This window comes from Agelaius tricolor, unplaced genomic scaffold, assembly GCF_023055355.1.
Source record: "Agelaius tricolor isolate 1412-34295 unplaced genomic scaffold, bAgeTri1.0.p SCAF_36, whole genome shotgun sequence".
Lineage (NCBI taxonomy): Eukaryota > Metazoa > Chordata > Aves > Passeriformes > Icteridae > Agelaius > Agelaius tricolor.
Window position 1 is genome coordinate 3,938,648 of NW_027269296.1, and position 17,910 is coordinate 3,956,557.

Consider the following 17,910-nt stretch of genomic DNA (forward strand, 5'->3'; position numbering starts at 1 on the left):
TCCAGGGAAGGTTCCGGGGGCGACCGCTGTCCCCGCCGTCTCCCCGCAGGTCCCGGACGGCCTGAGGAGGCTGCGGGAGCTGCTGGAGCTCCGGCAGCGGCAGCTGCGCTCCCGCATCGCCGCCTGCGAGGAGCTGCGGGCGGAGATGGCCACGCTGCGGGCGGCGCTGAGCCCCGGCCCGGCGGGCGGCGCGGGGCCCTGAGGAGCCCCGAAGGGACCGAGGGGTTTGGGGCTCCGGGAACGCCCGGGCGGTGCTGGGGGAGCGCAGGGAGCGGTGGCGGCCGGGCTGCCCCGCCGTGGCCTTGGAGCTCGCTCGGTATCGCCGCGCTCGTGCCTTATCTCAATAAATTCACACTTTAGAATAAAGCGAGACGGGCTCAGTCTGTACCTCCCCACTCCCGTGTGCTCCTGAGGAGGAGGCACAGCCCCAGCGCCCGTGTGTCCCCAGGGCTGGTTCTTCCCTGGCCGCTCGGGGAGCGGGGCCAGCCCGAGCCGGAGCTCGGTACAAACCCCGCGGAGCTCGGCGCGAACCCCGCGGAGCTCGGCACAAACCCCGCGGAGCTCGGCACGGACCCCGCGGAGCTCGGTACGAACCTTGCGGAGCTCGGCACGGACCCCGCGGAGCTCGGCACGGACCCCGCGGAGCTCGGCACGGACCCTGCGCTGTTCCTGGCCCCTGTTCTGCCCCTGCCGAGCCCGGCCCGCAGGCAGAGATGCCGAGAGAGCCGAGCAGGAAGCGGGGATGGAGGGAGGGCTGCGATGGGAGAACCCCCAGCTCTGGGTTTCAACTCCCACCCGCACCTCACCGCACCTGAGCGGCCAAGCTGGGCCAGTGCTGGCAGAGGAAAGAGGGTGAAAAGGCAAACGCTGCCTCTTTCAGGGTTGGAATTCCTATTCCTGATGGGACAGGGGGGGATGCTCACACTCCTCTCCCACAGAATACTCTCAGGAAAAACTATTATAACACAATGTTTAAATAAGCATTTAATTAGGATTCCATTAGTATTAATATTGCTTTCAATTCCAAAAAGGTTAATTTCCACTTCTTTGCAGATATTTCAAAGTACAATATTAACTTCATACAAAATGAGCAATTAAGCAAACACCATTATTTCACATTCTTCAAAAAATACAAATTCATATTTACTCTTTTGGGTTTTGGAGATGCTCTTCCTTTGGAAGTACTGTACCTGTAACTAACATCTTCACATTGCTCAATGTAAGCACATTTGTTCCCATGTTTCAGAGTTAAATAAATTCCTTTATCACCATACACACAATCTTGAGAAACTGGGGTTTAGTTCAGCTGTCTCCAAAGCCCCAGGCAGTGCAGCCCCCACAGCCCCAACAGCTCAGCTGGAGCTGGAGCTGCCCCCGGTGTGGAGCCAGGCTGGGGTTTAGGCTGGGTGAGGCAAAACAGAGCAGGGTCAGCCCGAGCAGCAGGAGGACAGGAGAGTCACAAACCAGGAACACCAGCGACTGCAACTACAGCACTGCAAACACACCCGCGAGTCTGCTGGAAAAGGTCATGTGAAAAAAATCTTTCTTTAAGAAAAAGTAGAAACTGCATTTATTTGAGAAAGTGTACACTGCATAATGAACCAAATTTTGGCCAGCTTGCACACCACTGCAGCATGGTGTGGGGTTTCACCTAGTTCCAAAAACACACACTTAGACTATGTACACTACTACATAAATATCCAGTTTAATTTGCATTTCTCAGTGCAGACACAGAATCCAACTTCTAGAACATGTGATAGATATCAAGACAAGACACAAAAAAGTTAAAAGTTCAGCCCTGTCCATGAGAATTGACTACAGGTAACATTTATAAAAACTTGACATTGCTTCCAAAATATGTTACGGAAAAAATAGTATACAATTAAAAACTCTGCAGTCAGAAATTCATAGGGTTTATTAAAGACATGCTCTTCTTTTTTGCCTTACAGTCCAAACTGACTCCAACAGTTCTGCCCAGCTAGCTCAGGGAACTCCTGCCAAGAACTTTTCACCCACAGATCTCAAATAATTTCAGAGCCACCACCCTGGCCCGGTTCCGTGGGGAGGATCCGAGGCAGCGCGAGGCTCCGAGCCCTGCCTGGTGTGGAAGTGATTTTGTGACACCAGAGCTCCCCTGCTCTGCCCCACTGACCCAGCTCCTCACCTCAGAACAGCCCAGCAGCTGCTGCTCATCTCCAATCACCCCAAGGACAGCTCCCCTGGGTCAGCTCCATGCCAAGGACCCAGCTTATCTCAGAGCTGGAAACAGCTGCAGCTCAAGGACATCGTGGATGGCTACAGCCATGCCACCCCCAAGAAATAAGGCAGTAACAGGACATCAGAAACCATCTTGAAGACAAATTTCAAAGGTGCAACATTGCCTGTTTGAAAGCAGCTTGTCACTTGTGTTCCCACGTGGGTGACAGGACGAGGACAGGGGAAGGAGGACGCACATCAGGGGACACAGCATGTCCAACAGGAGTGACAAGCAGCCCCCAGAAAGCGTGAGAGAAAAGGCTGCTGAAGCACAGTGCTCTCAGAGGGTTATTTGCATAGATTGGGCTAACGATGCATAATTGGTCTGGGGCAGGGGGAAGGGCAGCACAGCACCCACCACAGCTGTTCTGTCAGACAGACACACAGACCACGCGGCACAAGGATCTTTAGCTACAGGTATTGCACCAAGTTAAGTGCTCATCTTTGCACACCCCTGTTAACTTTTACTCAGAGCAAAAATAAACTTTGTGAAAGTATATACAAAAGAAATTGCAGCAATTGGGTTAAAGATAAAATAACCTAAAGTGCATTTTTAGATACCAGTATGAGGTTCTGCAAACTTGTCTTCCTGGGGACACTCAGCATTACACAAGTGTCCAACTCGTACTTTGTTCCATGTAATTCAGTACCAGCATTCAATCAGTGCTGATTTACCCCCCCCACCCCCCACCCCCAAGCACAAAAAGCAATTTCTCCAACCTTCAGTCTGCTCACTTGGGTCCTTGCTTGGTGACCAAAGCTACCAAAGTCAGTAACTCGACCCTCTCTACATATTTGAGCTTCTACACCCACCTAGAAATCATGAGTGACCAAGTAAACCCCACTAGCACAAAACTGATGACCTAGAGCAGTGCACTTTTGCTCTCTGACTGGTAATTAAAGGGGTTCATGCAGACTTTGTAGAGGCAGGCATGCTGTTCCCAGAGACTCCAGCACATGAACCCTTTTCTGGGAATCCAGGGCAGAAACTCTCCCTTTCATTAACCATGTAATAGTGAATATGCTAAATGCTGGGGCAGCAAGGACAAGACAGGAAAATCTCTTGGCCTTGCAGAATCTCAGGGCTTTGCTGCAGCTGCCCTTGGATCTCCTTCCATCCCAGCATGGCACAGACTGCCCTGGAGCACAGTCTGATCACACACTACTGGGGACGATGCAAATGTGAAAACATCTCAGACACACGCAGCACAAACACTCTGGAAAGCAGATGGACAATAAACAACAAAAGCACACACACCTGTAAAACACAGTGGATGCACAGCCCGTGTGCTCACAGCATCACATGCTCCTGCCTCAGTACAAGCTCTAACCAGTTCCACCTGAATTGCAGCCTGCCTGATGCATGTATAAGAGGGCAATGGCAAACCCAATGCACCAAAGAATCAGCAGCACATAGTGCTTTTCCTGGAACACAACAAAAAAAAAAAAACCCAGTAGCTGTGAAGAGAAACAGCAGAGATTGACCCTGGGCACTGCTGCCCATCACTGCAGCTTCACATTGAGCTTCCCAGTTCAGAGACTTTGGTAGTTTCTTCTACTCATTTCAGTCACAAAAGAGTTTCTGAAGATGCTCTCTGGTCCAACCAGAAGAGTGTTTTAGGTTGACTAATTCCTAAGTAGCAAAAGTAAAAAAGCCTCCCTGAAGGCTGCGAAGGCTCAGAAGCGGTTGCTAAATCGCCCAGCTGTCACAGTGCAGGCCACATCTGGGACCCTTGTCCCCCATCAGAGGTAACCCCACAACTGCTGGGGAATCTTCACACTCCTGCATCAGGCACACACCCACACCCACTCACCCTCAAACACCACATCTGCACTTGGCCAAAGGAAATGCCCGAGGCCACAGTGAGAGGCACCAGAGGGACCCCCAGGCAGCGCTCGCTCCCCTCTCAGGTGGAGCTCTAGGCAGAGCAGCTGGCAGGAGACTCCTCTGCAAGGACAGTCCCAACCATGCAGGCCTGGGACTGTTTTTTGTGTTCAAATCAGTTCTTGCTGCCATGCAACTCAACTGCAGCACAAAACGAAGCTGGAGGAGAAAAGCAAAGGAGCCACCACCTCGCTGCCCTCCAAGGATTGCCAAGACAGGAACAAACCAAGAAATGCTTTGTAAACCTGTTGTGTGGATGCCAAACCTTGTTGCTGCACAGCAGCCCTGCCACACACACCCAGAGGGAACACCACCAGCACACGTGATGCCCTCGAGTTCATCCCTGGCAGCCCCGAGCTCTGTGCCCTGGCACAGACACACACTGAGTGCTCCTGGCACACTGGACACTCACAGCACACAGCTCTTTCCCCTCTGCAGCTCACCAGAAGCTGTGCAGGAGGGGAAGGCCAGCTCCCTTCAGCCCCTTTCACCCTGCCTGGGCAGTGCATTCTCAGGGAACAGCACGAGAGGAGGCTGATCCAGCCTCAGTGCTGGCCAGGCTACGCTGAGCATGTCACAGGAGGATTGAACACCTGCTGATCACCAGGGTTCTCCCCTCCCCAGAGGTACAGAGAGCAGCTCTGATCAAACACAAAGAGTGAAAGATCTCTATTCACTACAGTTTGTATTCCTAAATTGAGTGCAGGGACACTCCCTGCTAATTGGCTTACAGTCATTATCTTTGTATCTCACTAAAGACAACACTGTAAACTGAATAAAGACTATTTAATATTCTTTTCCTTTAACACAAGAAAACTGACAGCCAAAGCCAGAAAGATGGATAAAAACTATAAAATTACATATTTTAAAATAATGCAGCATAAATAAACCATTTAGAATGAGACTGCATTTATTGCAACATTACAGGCTTTTTGGTGGAAGGGGGGGTTTGGATTTGATTTACCCTGAGTAGGTTAGAATATAGACTCTCAGTTTGATATGAAAAACTATTCTGTTGAGTAACATCTTTTAGTCAACAAATAGCCCCGTGCACAAAAAGCTGGCATTGCAGCAGGCTGGAGGCAGAGTCAGGCAGAAATTATATAGCTCACTGGAAAAAAAAGAAGCATGTATGGACAACTGAAGGACAGACTCACTGAATTCCAACTGAATTTATGTTGACTCTTTCCCAAAATTTTTTTAAGGGTTGTTCTTCACAAAAGATGAGAGTAACCAGCAAAGGCACCGTGCTCCTGATTCAACAGTCCCAGGGTTAGGATGATGACTTGTTGCTGAACAGAGCCTAAGAAATCAAAAGAGCAGCAGGCACCAACCTGACCACACCTGGCACTCACTGCACCCTTTGGAGAGGCCAAGACAACAGACTCTGGAGCCAGAGCCAGCAGCAGCTCTGACTGTGCTTCCATGTTGTGACACAGTGTCTGCAACACACTTGAGTCCTAGTGGAATTAAATGAACAGATCTATTCTGAAATAAACTCCCCCAAAGCTCCTGGAGGCTTCAGTAAGAGCAGCAGTACACAGCAAAACCAGGCACCAGCTCCTCATCAGGTATGTGACCACCACATTCAAATCACACTGCAGATAAATCCTCTCCCCCAGCTATGCCATCTCCTCCCCCACAGCCTCCTTTCCTGGGCTCCCCTTTAGTGCATGGTTAGTAGAGACATGAGAGACAGGAGAAGATTAGAGACCCAAGAAGTTGTAACAAAGACCCACTTGCTGCCAGTACCTTAATCCCAAACGTAAGTGATGTGCAATTGGAGACAAAGTAACCCCCCTTTTCCTTTTAAAAATCTTTTTGCACACGAGTAACCTTAACTTCTGTGTTCACATATGACAAGCAAAAGTGACAGACAGTGCAGCCAAAACAGTTCATATATAACTTAGCTATTTCTTTTTTTTTTTTTTTTTTTTTTACCTTTTCTTTTTTTAGATAGAATCTCAAAGGTGGATGTACCTGGGACGTGACTAAGATGACATCCGTGAAGCAGAAATAAGCCACAAAACTTCCAAAGAGGAAGGAATAAGAATCGATCCTTCAGTTTCTGCTTCTAAGGAGAAGGGTTTTACCCTCCAGGTGCAAAGGAAAATCTGGAACATCTTCACTTAGAGAAGTTGCTATTCAAACCAATTTCTTCCTCACCCTGCAGTAGTGCTTCAATTGGAATTATATTAGACGGGGTTTCAGGGCTTTGGAGGGACAGGAAGTCCGATACATCCATGGCACTTAAAGTTTCAGTCTGGGAGTCTGAAGGGTTAACTATCTGACTGCTCTGCCCACAAGAAGGAGGAGCAGAGGAGGAAGGAAAGGTCTGAGGCTGCAGCTGGGAAGCTGGCTGCTCCAAAGCTTTTGAATCAGGTGAGGAACATTCCTTCTTCACGGCGGAGGTGGCTTTGTCCTTGGCAGAGTCTCGGCAGGCACACTGGCACTGGCAGGCCTCCTCCTGCTTGATAATGATAACAGGAACACTGAGACCAATCTGCTGAACAGGGCTTCCTGAAGGTGAAACAAAGAAAACACACAATGGAGCTACATCATTTCACAGCAGGGAGAGAGAAAATCAGCTTTGTTCAATCAATTAGTTCAGTGTCACGCTTACCTGTGTTACCAGCTACTGGTAATGCAGTGGTAAAAAACACCTTTTCTACTACTTTTGGAACTTGTGGCTTTAAAGAAAAAAAAAAAACAAAAGAAAAAAGTGTGAATTGACTCAAATTAAATTTCTGTTGTTCAAACTCTAAACAGCTATATACATATTCTAAAGAGACACACAAGAAAACTGGGCTCATTGTTTCAGTGGTCCTAAAGATTTGGCATAACATCCCCTGCATTATTTGCTGTTGAACTCAGCTTGTGGGTTTTGACAATTCAATGACTGAATCTTTAAACACTGCTCTGTGTACCTGCAGCCACTCACTCTTTAGCTGAGAGCCTAAAGTGGCACCAGTATTGTCAAAGAGAAAACTCCTGAAGTTTCAGCTATCCAGATTTACTGGAAAACCACAAACATTCTCTTTCCAGAAAATCTCTTTTCATTATCAGTCAAAATTAGGCAGAGACAGAGATTAAAAAATGCCTAAACACAACCTTTAGAGTCTTTTGTGCTTCTATGCATTAAAAGCAATACATTAAGGCCCATGTGTATCCCTGTCCTGGATAAACACACTGACACCTGCTGGCAGAAATCCCCACGAGTGGAAAGAAGAAAAAAAAGATCTTTTTGCACCCTGTGCTCTAATTATTTCCCTGTCTATTCCAGGGGCTGCACTGGTGATGTGCACACACATAACATGCCAAGCATTATACCACACTGCATCCTGGGGTTTATCTTACAGGTTTGACCCCCTCCCTTTTCAAAAGCAAGAGCTCCAAAGCCCTGCTGGATGTACTGACCATTTGTTCTTGGCTTTGTGGGGAACCAGTGGCACCATTTAAGATCCATTGTAAGTTCTGCTCTCCCATGACAATGCTGGGCTGCAGAATGGCGGTGCTTGGAGAAGGAGTAATGGTTATAGTGGGGTTACTGGTCAGAACAGGGTTTGCACCAACAGGCACAGTCTGGACTACAGCTGGCAGGGGCTCAGTGGCACTGGGGGCTGTCGGGGCAGGAGCCCCAGCTACCACTGACAGTCCCTGAACGATGGGCTGTGGTGGAGGCTGGCTGTGCTGCAGGAAGTCTTGGTGACTGGCTGCAAACGGTGTGCTGTGAGGAACAGGCACTTCTGGGGATTGTAAAACAGTAGCAGGATTCCCAAACGCAGCTGGCTGTGAGCTGGGCGCGATGGAGGAGGGAGCAGCAGGGGCTGCCGAGCCTTGCAGCGCTGCCTGAGCCGGCTCGGGGAGGCCGAGCTGCAGGACCAGGGGGAGGGACAAGGAGGCCGCGTCTGCTGCTGGGGGCGGGACCGCAGCCACCGAGTCTGCGTCGCCGTTAAAGCCTTCAATCAACGAGGCTGCTGAAAGAGAAACAGAAAAAATAGAAATACATCCCTTCTCATTAGGTCGGAATGAATTGATTTTTTAATGAACTCATCAGCTAGCTGATGGATTTTTGCCAAGTAAAGCATTACCACGTTCCTAACTTCAGATTAGTGCTTAAAAACAACCCTAGCAGTGAAATCTAAAAGTAGCTGCAAATTCAGGAAGTTGGTAACACTGGGCTCTACACTGAGCCTGACCAGGCTGATCAGCTCTCTCTGATAAGCCTTTTATCAGTTGTGCAGCAAGGTCAAGAAAACAGGATGATGCTTGAGAGCTCCAGTGCCAGCACTGCAGGACAGTGTGCTGGGTCACCTCCCCATCACTGAGTGTCACTCAGTCTGTGCACACCATGCATTCCAACACCAATGAATTTCAACCCTGGAGTTAAAGCTCTTTTTGCTTCTTAGAGTTATGCTGGGCATTAAGCTTCAGTCTGAAATGCTGAATTCAGTACATGCAGTGCAGACACAACTGGTACCTGTCTGCTGAGAGTCATCCTGATTTGCAGTGTGGTCTGGGCTCTGAAACATAGACTCAAAGATGCTTGCTGGTGAGATTGTGCTGAGGTCCTGTCCATGTGTCTGACAAACAGAAAACAAAGAGGAAAACGTCAATGTTGTATCTCAGGTCTCCACAAACCCCAGGCAAGCAGTGTGTGCATGTCAGAAACACTCCTCCAATGCACCAGCCACCCTCAGGAATGGCAACACCTATTGCTTACATGCTGTAAATTTACCCCCAGTTTTTACTACCTGTAATCAAATTTACCAACATAATGAGTAACCCCTACAAAAATGTGTAACTTCTTCAAAAGTAAAATATATTCCTCTGCATCCACTCTTTGTTTAACCCTTATTTCTTGCAGTACTCCATCAGAAACAGACATTAATTGGCTGCTTGCAGAACCCTTTCATATCCTGGACTATGCAATTCTAGCCATCCACAGGAGCAGAATGCACACAGGAGCTGCACCCTGCTCCCACAGCACAGCACAAAGAACAACACATTCTCCTCAGCATCTCATTTTCCTCTATGTAAAATCCAAATTCAGTCAAGACTTATCAAGAAGCAAGAACACTGTTATGGTAAAATCATATGCAGAGCTTCCCTATAGCAGGTTGAAATAAGCACTGCACATTTTGGAGGACAAAAATCAAAAGTCAATGAGGATGAGGCAATTCCAGGACAGTAACTCACTGGATGAGAGTTCTCCCGCAATTCTGAATCTGTTGAGATGAGGCTTAAATCACTCAGACAAAGTGAGTGACTTGTATCCTGTGAAAAAAGGAAAACAATTTGAATTATGTATTAAAAGGATAATGTCAGAAATGTTTTAAATTACTTTTGAGAGTCTGTGCTTTGCTTATATGGGACCCAAGTCTCAGTTCTAAAATCAAAGGAACAATATTTTTAAGCAAAGGATATTTAGCAGCTATCAAGGATTCTTAACATCTCAAAGTACTTCCAAAAAAGCCATATAACCCAGAATTTTAAATTAGCATAGGAACAAATCAACTTTTAGAAAACAAAAAAAAATTAAACCATCCCAGTTAGTATTTGAAAACCCTGGTTTTAAATGTTACACCTTAAGAACAAGCTGCAGACCAAATGATTTCTCCCCCAAAGTACCTAACACAGAAACATTAAGCAGAAGTGCCACTAACCTCAGACACATTGTTATTGGGAAGTGCATTATAGGTGTGTCCCTTCTCATGACCTTTCATGTGACTCTTGAGACTGTACTGGGTGCTGAAAGTCTTCTCACAACCATTGCTGGGACAGAAGAAGGGTTTCTCCCCTAGAGGCAGCACAGAACACATTTATCAGACTTTAAAGCATCCTATCAGACACACTTTTAAAGCACTGGCAGAGCAGTATTTCATACAAACAAGACATTTTCTGCCCCATCACACACTCAGCATTCCTGGGAGTCCTGCAGGTGAGTGTTTTCATCTCACCATGGGAACTGACACACAACACAATATTTAATTCTTATGCATCATTACTGGTACATTTGTGAAAATACATTCATTGAATTCAAGACCTGTCAAGCATAAACATAACTGCATAAATGGAAAGTTTGGATTGGCCTGGTGCAGGAGTTTGCACTTGGCCTTTTTAAACTCATGAGGTTCATTCACATGGGCACACCCCTCCAGCCTGCCAAGGTCTCTCTGGATGCCAATCCCTCCCTCACAGGTGTCACCTGAGCCACTCAACTCAGTGTCACTCTCAACTATAAATTCATATTAGGATTCTGAGAGTTAGTATAAACTTAGTAAGTTCAATTAAACAAAATAAATTTTAAAAAAACCCATAGAACTTACCAGTATGTGTTCTAACATGTGTTTTGAGGTGGTGGCTTGCAGCAAAAGCCTTCCCACAGCCATCATGCTCACACCTGAATGAGGCATCACAGGAGAGTCAGCATCAAGCCCCTTCAATGCATTAGCTACAACCTTAAATCATGCTTTGCAGTAGTCCCAGATTCTAAAAAGCAGGCCCAAAGCTAAGCTCTGTTAGCAACCAGCTATCTCCCAGCAGCTGCTGTGCATGCTGTACACATGCTATCATAGCAGGGCTCTGAGCAGGACTTTAAAATCCAAGCACAAAGGCAGCATTTGGGGTGTCTCCTCCATGGAATATACACTGCACCCCAGCAGAGAGCAGCAATGTGTTTTAAAAGATGCTCACCATGGCATAGGTTTGTGTTTAAAAAACCACCTTAACTATTCTTGCTTTTTAGGATAATCACTGCACCCACTGTTGAAGGAAACTGGGGGAGCTCAGAACAAAATGGAGAGAACAAAAAGGCTCCAATGCCAGCCAGCCACCTTCACTCACTTCTCAGGAGATCACCACTCCATTCAGAGCAGTACCAGCTGCTTTTTGGCACAGGTGCCTCATTACCTGAGCCACAGGAGCCAGCACAGCAGCCAGCAACTCACCGAAATGGCTTTTCTCCTGTGTGTGTTCTGATGTGCTTCCTCAGGTCACTGTGCGTTGTGAAGTATTTGCTGCAGCCTTCTGATTCACAGTTAAATGTTTTCCCTGTGTGAAGCCTTTGATGTGCTTTCAACCTAAAAAACATGTCAAAAAAATCCATCTTAGGACTGGTAGGATAAGACAGACCTGGCCTGAGGCAAGCAAGGCACTCTTTCAGATGTGCAGGACAGAATCAAAGACAGAATATTCTGACAGGAGGTAATGAGCTCATGGAAGTGACTGCTATCAGTTCCAAAGTCCTCCAGCAAGGCTGAGAGACCCCTGTGTTCATCCACCACCTTCAATGCTATTGGAATACAAAGAAGTGACCACAGTTCTGTCATCCTACCCTTTGGACAGCATTGCCACACTTGAAGGGTTTATATGAGGTGTTTATTTGCACCTGTACGTGGAAGAGGCAAAACAATCATATTCAAACATAAACACAAAGCAGATGGAACCTGCAGAACAGCAACAGCCACACCTACAAGAAAATTTGCCAGAGCCTTCTCACCTGGAGTATTGAGCACCCTCTCACCTGCACAGTGTGTTGAACACCCTCTCACCTGTAGTGCTGAACACCTGCTCACCTGTACAGTGTGATAAACATCCTCTCACCTGCACAGTGTGATAAACACCCTCTCACCTGCACAGTGTGATAAACACCCTCTCACCTGCACAGTGCTGAATAACCCCTCACCTGCACAGTATGCTGAACACCCTCTCACCTGCACAATGTTGAACACCCTCTCACCTGCACAATGTTGAACACCCTCTCACCTGTACAGTGTGTTGAACACCCTCTCACCTGTACAATGTTGAACACCCTCTCACCTGTACAATGTTGAACACCCTCTCACCTGTACAGTGCTGAACACCCTCTCACCTGTACAGTGCTGAACACAAGCTCACCTGTACAGTGTGTTGAACACCCTCTCACCTGTACAGTGCTGAACACAAGCTCACCTGTACAGTGTGTTGAACACCCTCTCACCTGTACAGTGCTGAACACAAGCTCACCTGTACAGTGTGTTGAACACCCTCTCACCTGTACAATGTTGAACACCCTCTCACCTGTACAGTGCTGAACACCCTCTCACCTGTACAGTGTGTTGAACGCCTTCTCACAGCCCTGCACGTCACACTCGAAGGGTTTCTCCTTGGTGTGCACCCTGACGTGGATTTTGAGGCTGTAGGAGGTGAGGAAGGCCTTGCCACAGCCCTCCTGGTTGCACACAAAGGTGTACTCCCCCCGGTGGGTCTTCTGGTGCGTGCGCAGGTTGCCAGCGGTGCTGTAGGTGCGGGGACAGCCCTCGAAGGTGCACTGGTAGCGCTTCACCTGAAGGACAAAACGCTGCATGATTAATCATTCTTAATAATTTCTGGAATCCACACATGGATGTAGTCCTTTGATGCGGTCAGACAACAGATTTTGACCCCAAAGCCTGCCCAAAAAACTTATTGCTGCTTAATTCTCTGACAAGAAGATTTCTGCTGTGCTGTGAGAGGAAGGAGGGGCACATGGGGAAGCAGCTGGGCTTGCAGAACAGGAATCCAACAGAAGGGAAAAAAGGAAAGACATAATCCAAAATTTTTCTAGCCAAAAATCTGATAAAACAGTTGGAAAGAACATGGAGGAGCCATCACACCTGTCCACTACCCACAAATGTAGCACCTGCATTTTAGTCCAGTGCTTCCTGCAGAGCTACTCATTTGTGGAGCAGGGAGACAAAGGAAAATGCACTGTCACAATGCTCAAACCCACTGCCCTGTGTGCTGAATTCCCATCAACACCTTGAGCAAAACAGTTTTTACCATTTCCCATGCTCTATCCACCAGTCCATTCCTTGCTTCACTCTATCCCAAAACAGCCCTCAGGGAGCCTCGTTCTTCCCTTCTGTGGCTACTGAAACAGGCAGTGCCTGAAGTGTAATGGATCACACCAGGTCACAAGGAGACTCAAATACAGCTGTCACAGATTTCTCAGTAAGCCACTGAGATCCCCAGGACAGCTTCTCATGGAACTCCATTTGGTGCAGGCACAAGGGATCATTTAGAAGCTTGTGCAAGTGGTGACACCTCATGAAATCTCATCCTCTTTTGTGAACCAGAAGGAATACACCCCTGATCTGCCTGAATAAAGTTATCCTCCACCATTAATTACCAGACTGATGGCATTCATTTGACTGTTAAAGTTCAGAAACCTCAACACCTCATAGTGATTGAGGAGCACAAGAGAGGACTTGGCAAGTCACACCAGCTATAAATCAAGTTCTGGACAGTTCTCCATAACAAAACAGAAATAGCTTCTTGGTTACTTCCAACCTGTTTTGTAAGGGACAAAACTGCCAGCAAGACTCCTTTAGGAAAATTCTATAAAGCTGAGTGATTTTATGTGTATCTGAATCCATGATCTCTTGTTGCTCTCACAACAGGCTGGCAATCACCTTCACCTTGACTCAGTAAAACTTTCCTATTTGGAAAATGCTAAACCCTCCTGTGAGACACACAGGGCACAGAAATACCATAATGTGCTGGGTTTGGCTGGGATAGAGTTCATTTTCTTCACTTGTATAGAGCATGTTCTGGATTTGTGCTCAACACAGGCCTGATGACACAGAGATGGATTTTTTTTAATGCTTCTCATTCTGCAAGGGGCTGGGGGTACACAGGGAGTGGGGAGGGGACTCAGCCAGGACAGCTGACCCTGACTGCCCAGGGATACCCCAGACCATGTGATGTCATGCTTAGTATAGAAAACTGGGCAAGGAGGAGGAAGGGGAAACATTTTGTGGTCCCCAATCTCTGTTTGGTGTGTGTGTGTTAGGCTGAGCTCCTGCCTGCCAGGGGAAACAAGGAATTCATCCCTTCCTGTTTTCAACTGGTCACTCAGCATTCTCAGAGAAGGAAACAGTAATTTCACTCTAAGCAATGTCCCCTTAATTTACAGTTCAAATCAGGCAGAAATCCTTGGCCATTTATTACCACTGAACACCCAAGAACTGCAGCATGGTTACAGTGCAGTTAGGAAGTCTGAGGCAGCCACAACACAGGAGCACAGAGCAGAAAACACAGAGCAGAAAACACCAGCACAGAAAACACATTTTATTACATGAGGAGGGTGCATCAGCCTCCCCCAGGATCACCAGATCCAGTACAATTTGTGTATCAGGGCTGAAGTAAATGTTCCTTGTTACAGCTTTAAGGCAGCTGGAAATTAACACTTTACACAGCATTTCCCATGGTACACAAGGGATCTGACACAGGCAGGAACTACCTGAAAATCAAGGGAGGGTTCTGTTAAGCTTTCCAGGTGTTTACATTTAGGTTTAGAAGAAAAAGGACAGTATTAATTACAGATTAAGCTGTTTGGTTCCCAGCTGTCACTGCCCATGTGGAAGGGAAGGTGGCAGCATCAGTTTAATGGCTGAACTCTGACAATGGCCTTGCAGTGCTCTCCCTCCCTCAAAGGCCAAATCTTTATTTCACAAATCCTTCCAAGCAGCAACATCATCACCACCTTCTGAGCAAAACAAACCTTTCTGTGAAGCACCACAGCATTGAATTCTCTTTTGACATCAGCACATCAACACACTGCACACTGTCCATACACACAAAACCACCAGAGATGGATCTGAAAGCCTCACAGGGAGCTGCAGGCTGCCCCAGCACCAGGGCACAACAGAAAACAAACAAAGCAGCAGAGGGCAAGCCCTGGGCAGGCAGGACAGGGCCCTGTGGCTTTTGGCCAGGGACAGTGAGGTGCTGCTGGAAGAGACATGATCCAGCATTCACCTCAGGAAACTCGTTGTGCAATAGGCAACAGGGCTGGAGAAAGCAGAGCCTCGCCTCACACCCTGGTTCAAAGTCTACTCTAACTGCTCTGTTTGCCTTTAACTCTTCCTGAGCTTGCCACCCTAAATGGCTTCATTTTCAGTGAACAAATAACTGGGTTTGAAATAAGAGACTGTAATCATGATTGTTCTTACCCACACACAATTACAGGGAGATGTACAACAGAATTTAAAAAGGCAAAGGTACTAAAGTGCAAAATCCCTTTTTAGCTTCATAAATGTCCAAGGCTGACCTGAAAATCTAAGATTTTAAAACAATTATTTCAAGTGTTGAAATTGTCGCAGACATTTTGCAAGTACCAAAGAACAGAGCTGTTAATTTTCAGAGATGACTCAGATGCTTGGGAGCTTTAGAGCTTTCCTTTCCTCACCTCCAGACAACTTATCAGACCCTTAAAACAGCAGCCAAAAAGGCCTTTCACATGTGCTCAGTGCCACTGCTTTCACATTATGGTGTCACTGCCCTCTGCTCTGGGAAATCAACTCCAGAAATGGAAAATAAATTCATATAAAGCGTTTCACTAGGAAATTCCACATCCTACAAGCCTTCTCTAAAATGTAAAGGTGAAAAAATGCAGTCAGTAACTGACAGCAGGAGACTCAAACAGGCTCACTGAACACACCTCAGCCTAGAAGCTCCCCAGCTGCAGATCTGACCCCCCCAGCCCCATTTCCCAGCTCTCAGCCCCACGGTGACAGCTCTGTGCTGAGTGTCACAGTCTGTGCCACCTGCACTCTTCACCCCTCACATAACTCAGACAGGCCACAGAAGGAGCACTAGGCCATCCCTGAGCTGGTGTCACAGCCAAATTCCATTTGCTCTTGCATTCAAAAAGAAGAGTCCCAGCACAAGCCCTCCCCACTGTGCATCCAGGCAGAATTTATTAGGGAAACAGAATTAAGAGTAAATTCAAAAAGAAGAGTCCCAGGACAATCCTCACTGGGCATCCAGGCAGAATTCATTAGGGAAACAGAATTAAGAGTAAACTCAAAAAGAAAGGTCCCAGGACAATCCCCACTGTGCATCCAGGCAGAATTCATTAGGGAAACAGAATTAAAAGCAAACTCAAAAAAACCAGTCCCAGGACAATTCCCACTGTGCATCCAGGTAGAATTCACTAGGGAAACAGAATTAAAAGCAAACTCAAAAAAACCAGTCCCAGGACAAGCCATCCCCACTGTGAATCCAAATAATTCTGTTTCCCTAGTGAATTCTAAGAGCAAACTCAAAAAGAAGAGACCCAGGACAATCCACACTGTGGATCCAGACAAAATTCATTAGGGAAAAAGAATTAAAAGCAAACTCCATTTTAACTATGCAGCCTGACCTGAGCTTTCAAAACACATCAGCTTAAAGCTTCCATCTTCTTCTCACAATCTCCCTGTGACACAATAAAACTACAAATAATTTAAAATTTGGCATCTTACATGTGGTACTCCAGCTCCCAGCAATGGCCTGGCCCTTAACTGTGACCTGAATGTGCTTTTCTTGAAAATGTGCCCAATCCAAACCAATCCCAGGTTGTTTCAGCTGCCTCTGAACTCACAAAACAACGACCAGAGCAGAAGAAAACCTGAAGATCACTAAAATGGTACACATCACTGACACAAAGGTGTGCCAGTGCCTCACCCTCCTGCCATCCAGTGTCACCAAGTGCCTTCTGGCAGGTTCCTAAGGCAGCAGAGGGTGTCAGAGGGAAAAGGGATGGCCCTGGCAGCTCTGCTGGGACACAGCTCTCCCCAGCACACTGCAAAGCTGGGGATGACAATCAGAGCAGATTTACACCAAACTCCTCAAAAACGAGCAAAACCACTGCCCCTCTCATGAAAAAACAGCAAAACCTCTCATGAAAAAACAGCAAAACCGCTGCCCCCTCCTGAAAAACAGCAAAACTGCTGCCTCTCTCCTGAAAAACAGCCCATTTTCAAAGCCTTTAAGGTGCACAAAGCCCAGAATCACGTTTAGGTACTCACTTCCTTCCTCTTGGTTTCTGGGCACTCAGACTGCAAAGTGAGAGTTGCTCCTTCGATGTTCCTTGGCATGGGAGTTGAACCAGGATTTATTGTTAGATGAATCTGATCTGGAGAAATAATGTGTTGCACGTAACCCTGTGACATCCCTTCATGATCTGCTATTAAATGAAATCCTTCTTCGTGACCCTCGGGTAAAAAAGGCAAGTGGTCACCGCACTGTCCTTCATCCTCCTCATCCTCCAGCACGCTGTGGTCCTGCTCGATGAGCACAGTTGTCCTGTCATACACCGTCCCGGACGAGGAGGACACCAGCCCGTTTTTGTCAGCAAACCTCATCATATTTTCATCCTGGGCTAAATCGTCTTCCTCCCCTTCATAGTAGATGGCGTTGCCCTCGGGGCTGTTCTCGCCCATGGCTCCGCGCCTCTCACCGCGAGCTCCGGCCGGAACGGCTCATCTACAACACAACGACGGGCGGAGAGGGGGTCAGGCGGCTCTGCCGACCCGGCCCGAGCCCCGTTCCGCCCTCAGGCACAGCCCCAGCGCGGCCGGTGGCGGCGGGGCCGGGCCGGGCCGAGCGCCGCGGTCCCGCCCCGAGCGCGGCGCTCCCTCACCCGGCGCACAGCCACTCCCCGTGCCTGTGCAAACCGCACCGCTCCGGCTGGGCTCGGCTCAGCCCGTCCCCGCTCCGCTCCCCCGTCCCGCTCCCCCCCGGCCGCTCACCGGGTGCCGGCGGCGGCTCCTTCCCCGCCCCAGCGGCACCATGATCGCCGCGACCCCGCTTCCGCTTCCGCCCGCGCGCCGCACGCCGGGAGCGCCGCGCCCGCCGCGGGGGCTGACGGGAACGGGGAGGGCGGGGGAGCGCAGCGCCCCCTGACGGCCCTCAGCGACACCGGGCACCGCGCAAAGATCTTTTTATTTAAATAGCAAGGATTTAAAAAGTCTCGTCGTTTT

The 17,910-nt window shown here is 48.1% G+C and overlaps 1 protein-coding gene across 2 annotated transcripts; it reads right to left on the bottom strand.

Annotated features, from left to right (window-relative positions):
- Nucleotides 1-966: 966 nt before the first annotated feature.
- MTF1 (metal regulatory transcription factor 1) lies at nucleotides 967-17,807 on the bottom strand. 2 transcript variants are annotated; one of them, XM_071453443.1, is made up of 11 exons: nucleotides 17,680-17,807; nucleotides 16,957-17,413; nucleotides 12,229-12,467; nucleotides 11,092-11,223; nucleotides 10,471-10,544; nucleotides 9,808-9,941; nucleotides 9,341-9,418; nucleotides 8,622-8,724; nucleotides 7,559-8,115; nucleotides 6,765-6,831; nucleotides 967-6,661 (listed from the first exon to the last, which is right to left on the bottom strand). In XM_071453443.1, the coding sequence occupies exons 2-11, from the start codon at nucleotides 17,368-17,370 to the stop codon at nucleotides 6,267-6,269; spliced, it is 2,193 nt and encodes a 730-aa protein (XP_071309544.1). In that variant the 5' UTR covers nucleotides 17,371-17,413; nucleotides 17,680-17,807; the 3' UTR covers nucleotides 967-6,266. The 2 variants fall into 2 exon arrangements, with proteins under 2 accessions (XP_071309544.1, XP_071309542.1); XM_071453441.1 differs by having other exon boundaries at nucleotides 7,559-8,118.
- Nucleotides 17,808-17,910: the final 103 nt, after the last annotated feature.